Genomic DNA, 6,065 nt, shown 5'->3' on the forward strand with positions numbered 1-6,065 from the left:
CCCAGTGACTGCAACAGGCTCCTACCAGGCATTCCTTAACCTCTATGGTCTGCTCTGAGCTCAGGAAGTGGAGTGCTCCTGTTGAAATCTAAGTCAAATCACATCCCTCCTGTGCTCAAAGCTCTCCTACGGTTCCCATGTTACTCGGAGAAAAAGCCAAGTCCTCATAATGGCCTACAAGACCCAACATCTGTCTCTATTACCTCTCTGATCTCATCTCTTCTTACTCTTCCCCTCGCCTGGCTTCATGCCAGCCACTGGGCCGCTTTGCTCCTCTGTGAACAAGCCAGGCACACTCCAACCTCAGGGCCTTTGCACTTGCTGCTCCCTCTGTCTGTCATGCTCTTCCCTGGATGTCCACATGACCCATTCCTCACCTCCTTCAGGTCTTTGCTCAAATGTCACCTCCTTGCACAGGTCTTCCTTGAGCACTCTTTCTAAAAACTGCAGCCTTCACCCTGGCATTCCCCATCTCCTGGCTTTATATTTCTCCATAGCACTTAGCACCTCCCAATAGACTAAGTCGTCTGCTTAACCAGTTATGTTCATGGCCTGTAACTTCCAACTGGAACATATGTTCTATAAGGGCAGGGATTAGTATCTGTTTTTTACCATCCTGTATCCTCAACATCTGGAACGTGGTCAGCAAATATGCTCAGTACATACTTATTGAGTGCTCAATTAAAAATCAGGATGTTTCACAAAGATTTGGATTTCCAGCATTTCTTTTAAAAATGGGAAGGGCTCCCCCGCCCCAACCCCGGGGCCTGCATTTCAACCTGCCCACAATCGGCAAGAGCGGAGCTGTGGCTGCTGCAGACCCCACTACTCCCTATTCTCTTGCCCAGAACTTTTCTCCCATGTGTGCTCCCTGCATGGCCCCAGTAGGCCTTGACTTTGGGATTCCTACTCTACAAAAGTGAGTAAAAACTATCCTGAGAAATTGCTCTGGCCAGGCAAGTCCTGCTCTTCAACTGAGGAGAACAGTCGGGGTAGTTGTAAAGGCTATTAAGGGATGATGAGATGTGCAGAGAAATCTGGGTGCTCCCTGCATGTGTGCATCTGGGGGGTCCTGAAGGTCTGGGGCAAGGATGCTCGTCCTTCCTCTTGCCTGGAGCCTTTTCTCTGGGTATGACACAGGGGTGTTTTCTATCAGATTCTCAAAGGAGTCTGTGACCTTCCAAGGCTACCAGCCTCTGCTCCCAGATTTCAGAGTGTTCTCACCATATTCCTGGGAGAAGATTATTTCCATCATCTTATGGATGGGGAAACTGAGGCCCCATCACACAATGGTGGGGCTAATTGCCCTGAGACCTCCTTTTTCATCCTGCTCCTGAGTGGGATCAGGGAGAAGCCCACTGGGTCATGCCACCCCCATCACCCAGCTCAGGCCCCACTCACCCAGAGGGTCTCCATCCACGATGCTGTACTCCACCTGCCCATTGGGGCCCGAGTCCCGGTCATGGGCCAGGAAGGTCCACACTCTGGGTCCTGGTTGGCCCTCGGTGACATCAAATGGTCCCTCGTAGTCTCTGGGGAAGGTGGGCACATTGTCGTTGATGTCATTCACGTTCACAAGCACCTGAGATGATGGGTGAACTTAGTCAGGACTGCACCCCAGCCAGGCCTGTTCATCTGTAAACTAGATCTGATAATCCTGCCTCATAGGATGATGGAAGAATCACACTGTTCAATGGAAGTGGGAGGGCTTTTTAAGCTATTCATGTGGATAAGTTATTGTTATTGTCAAAGTCTCTCTATGGGCATAATAATATTACTAATAATAATGCTATGAACTTCTGTTTATTACTGTACTATGGTCATCTTTCTTCTGGTTTCATTTGCTCCTCCCACACCCTGAAACAGTTTTTTATTATCCCCCCTTTACAGAGGAGGAAAGTGAAGCTCAGGGAGGTTAAGTGACTTGCCCAGAGTCACATAGTTAGGAAGTAGAGGATCAGGGACATGAACCCCTGTTGGTTTGACTGGAGTTTGTGCTCTTCCCATGAAGGGGAGGAAAGCAGGTGTCATCATCTATCTGATAGCTGCAGCCACACAGAGAGGTTCGGTAACCCCCTCAAAGTCACACTGCAAGTTTGGGTGAGTTGCTGAGAACAGGACAGGGCTCGTGGATTTAGGCGTTTCTCCTGGAAACCCCGCCTCCCCACAGGACCTTTCTGTGACCTGTCCTACCCCACCCCCAAGTTGGGGCTGTGTCCCATCTACCCACCCACCCACCGTGGTGGTAGAGGTGAGGCGATGGGACAAGATGGGACACTGGTCCGTGGCGGTGACGATCAGGGTGTAGCGGCCATGGCTGATCTCGTAGTCCAGCTCCTTGGCAGCACGGATGACGCCCTGCAGGATAAGTAGAGGGGACGAGGGTGGATCAACAGGTGGTGGGTCTGGGGCACCCTCTGACCACCCCAGGAGGGAGGTAGGCCCTAACATCCTGGCCATAACAGGGATCCCCTGCTGTCCTCTAAACCGGGCCCCACCCAACCTTTTCATCCTCCCGTACTGGCTGCCCCCCCAGTTTCCTCCCGGACTCCGTCTCTGCTCTGCTCCCACGCCCATGGTGTCACTGAGCTCCCCTCCAATCCCTTTAGCCAGCTGACCCTCTTCCTGGACCCCGCCACCAGCCGCTGACCGTGTGCCTGTTGATGCGAAAGGTGTCGATGATGTTGCCTGCAACGATGGCATAGGTAACTGTGCCGTTGGGCCCCTCATCCAGGTCTAGTGCCTGGATGGTGACGAGGCTGGCATTGATTGTGTCCGGGCCCTCATCCAGTAAGATCTCGTAGTGGGGCTGCTGGAACACGGGCGCGTTATCGTTCTCGTCCACGATGGTCACGTACACGTGGGTGGTGGCCTATGGAGAACAGCATGATCAGGTTCCTTGGTCAGCTGGCTAGAGGGTTTGAGGTGGAGCCAGCTGGATGTATTCCTAGGCTGCACTTACTCAGTGTGATCCAACATGGCGAGGGAAAGGGAGAAGGATGAGAGCGAGGGAAGTCACAGGCTGATAGAGGAAATCACAGAGGCTCTGTCAAAAGCCAAGCTAGGTAACTGCTTAGGTCCAAGATGGCACTTGCACCACCACTCTTATTGTCCATGACATCACTAATCAATCATGGCACTGCTGAGGCCAGATGCAGCCTCAGGACCCGTGTTAGCACACAGATCTAGTGATTATAATTGGCATATGAGATGAACTCCAGTAACTGCCTCCAGCCCATAGCTTTTGTTTTTGTATTTTTGAATTTTATTTATTTTTTTATACAGCAGGTTCTTATTAGTTATCCATTTTATACATATTAGTGTATATAGGTCAATCCCAATCTCCCAATCATCACACCGCCCCCCTCCGTGACTTTCCCCCCTTGGTGTCCATACGTTTGTTCTCTACATCTGTGTCTCTATTTCTGTCTTGCAAACCGGTTCATCTGTACCATTTTTCTAGGTTCCACATATATGCGTTAATATACGATATTTGTTTTTCTCTTTCTGACTTACTTCACTCTGTATGACAGTCTCTAGATCCATCCACGTCTCTACAAATGGCCCAGTTTTGTTCTCCAGCCCATAGCTTTGACTGGGCCAGGGCCTTACTGACCCTGGGCCTCCTTCCAGATCACAAAAAGCAAGAATGTGATGTACTCAGCCCACCCATTTAAGCTTCACCCATTGTTCATGTGAATGGAAGCAATGCCTATTTTCAGCATTTTTGAGAGGAAGGACATTGGGTTTGGGGCTACTACACGTGCAGAATTTGTTGAGCTGTGAAAAATAAAGCTCACAGCGCATGACTTCACTGCAAGGACAATTTCACTCCATATTCTCCTGTGATTGGCCATTTTTGGCTGATGCTTGGTCCAATCAGACCACAGGTAATATTTAGCCAATCGAAACTCAGCAAGCAGCACTCAAGAACCATTGAGAAATGGTTGATGTGGCACTTCACAAGCAGAGGAGATAAATGGAAGAAAGAAATTAGCCATGGGCTGGTATTCTGTGTCCCTCGGCTGCCCTCCTCTCTTCTCTGCTCCTCTACCTGGGAGGATGTCCTCTGTGGACTGCCTCACCTGGGCTCCTTTGCCATCTGGCTTCCAGATGGTTTGACCAATGGGAGGTCCCGGCAGAAGACAGGAGGAGAGGTGGTAGGGGCATTTCTCCCTCACTCCCTCCTTTCCTCACTGCAGTTCTGCCAGAGGCTGTGTTTCTCCTGCTGGGTGGCCCCTTTTTCACGCCCCTGGCCCTCACTGGGCTCCAGTCACCTCACGCCCTCCTCTTGTCCTTCTGCACCCGTGGGTGGTAATGGCTTCCTGCAGCTTTTAGTCTATGGGCGCTTCACCAGCCCTCTGTAAACAGTCCCTCCATCAAACTTTCTTCAGTTGAGCCCTTTCTGAGTGTGCCTTCTCTTTCCTGCCAGGACCCTGACTCATACAAACTGTAATTAGTGATTAATATAAAATAATAAGGTTATAACAACTTCAAAAACATCTGGGTAGAGAGAATGTGACCAGGCCATTGCCAAGGGCAGGGAACAGAAAGCAGGTGGTGCAAAAAGCTGGATGTAGACAACTTGTGTGCACCTTTTTTTGGGGTCTGGCTGGCTCTGGAACCACCTGTGGAAGGATGGACAGATGGACAGAAGACTGTCACTGCCCCTGCGGAGGGCATGAGTCCCCTGAGCTGCAGCTCTAGATCTTGGCAGGGGGAGGGGCGGGGGGGCGGGGCATGTTAAGTGGTTGCTGGAACTGTTTCCAAAGCAGGTAGGCTTGACAACCTTGAGATGGGGCTCTGTAACCTTGGACATGTCACAGAGGTCCTTTCTGGACCTTTTCTGTCTGTTAGTAAGGGACTTGACTTGTTCTTTAACATCCCTTCTGGCTCAGACATTCCAAGGATCTGGTCTGCCATCATCAGTCTGAATCCCTCCTCCATCAGGGAGGTATTCCTTTGGGTCTTAGAGTCTCAATGAATCTTCATAAAAATAACAATCACACAGAGAGGGAAAATGCATTAGTTTTACATTTCTCAAACTTTCCCACTGGAGTGGAGAGGGAACCTGCACTGAGTTGGGGAATAGCCTGAAGCATTTGTCTCAAGAATGAAATACCTTTGAAATCTCTCCTGTTATCTTTGAAAGCTCATATAAATTTCGCAATCTTTTCCATAATGTCTTTGCATTAGTTTCCATTAAAAATGGTGGTGGAGGCCCCAAATATTTGAGTAAAGTTGACTGTCAAGGAAGGCCACCGCGTTCATCTTGTGGCTCTGCACACAAGATACAGCTCTGAGCACTTACCACTGGCGAGGAGCCCAGCACTGCATCCTCCCGAGCCCCTTCGGCCAGCAAGAGCACACGAGTGCCGAGTGCCGCCCTACAGGAAAGGGCTGGATTCCAGCCTCACCAATGGGGGTGGTGGTGGTACTGACATTTCCTACTTCCCCAGACTCCTGGAAGCGGGTCTAACCATCGTCCAGGCTGCAAGGGCTGAGAGTGGGGGGCTCTAATAGTGCTGCCCCATGGAGCCCCTTCTCTCTGAGACCAGGACTTGAAAGAGGAGAGAGGTATCGCCAGCAGTGCCAGTGCTGGGTGGGGTGCAAGAGCAAAGGACTAGAGGGGGGTGTGTGTGTGAGAGCATCCTGCAGACATCTAGGGTGCAGGGAGTAAGAGAGGCTGGGGCCTGGGTGAGAGGAGTACTGATGATTTTCTGTGGGACACACTACCTGATGTTACACACACACACACGTGTGTGTGTCCTAGTGTAGGGGTGTGCCAAGCCTGCTGGGTACTCCTGCACCTGTGCCATGTCTGTGTGTGTGCATGTGCACAAGGGTGTTGCAGGCTCTGGAATCTACAGTCAAGCCTGCCCCAACTCACTCACCTAGCTCTTTACAAAAGTTAGATTTCATCCATCCATCCATCTATTCATTCATTCAGTCAGTCAGTCATTCCACTACTGGGAGTGCCAGGACCTGGGCTGGGCTGGAGGACGTCAGGTACAAGCCTCTGCTGGTGGGTGAGGGCTGATACAACCTATGATGATGATGATGTA

At 50.8% G+C, this 6,065-nt stretch overlaps 1 protein-coding gene across 2 annotated transcripts in view; it reads right to left on the minus strand.

The window, feature by feature from the left end:
* The window catches only part of CDH23 (cadherin related 23), a 399,895-nt gene that overhangs the window by 32,006 nt on the left and 361,824 nt on the right, over window positions 1–6,065 (minus strand). For both annotated transcript variants that reach the window (XM_036828302.1, XM_036828301.1), the window contains 3 exons: window positions 2,651–2,872; window positions 2,239–2,358; window positions 1,402–1,582 (listed from right to left, as the gene is read on the minus strand). In XM_036828302.1, the coding sequence (XP_036684197.1) occupies window positions 1,402–1,582; window positions 2,239–2,358; window positions 2,651–2,872 (523 nt within the window). The remainder of the gene's footprint in view (window positions 1–1,401; window positions 1,583–2,238; window positions 2,359–2,650; window positions 2,873–6,065) is intronic.

This window comes from Balaenoptera musculus, chromosome 16 (assembly GCF_009873245.2).
Source record: "Balaenoptera musculus isolate JJ_BM4_2016_0621 chromosome 16, mBalMus1.pri.v3, whole genome shotgun sequence".
Classification (NCBI taxonomy): domain Eukaryota; kingdom Metazoa; phylum Chordata; class Mammalia; order Artiodactyla; family Balaenopteridae; genus Balaenoptera; species Balaenoptera musculus.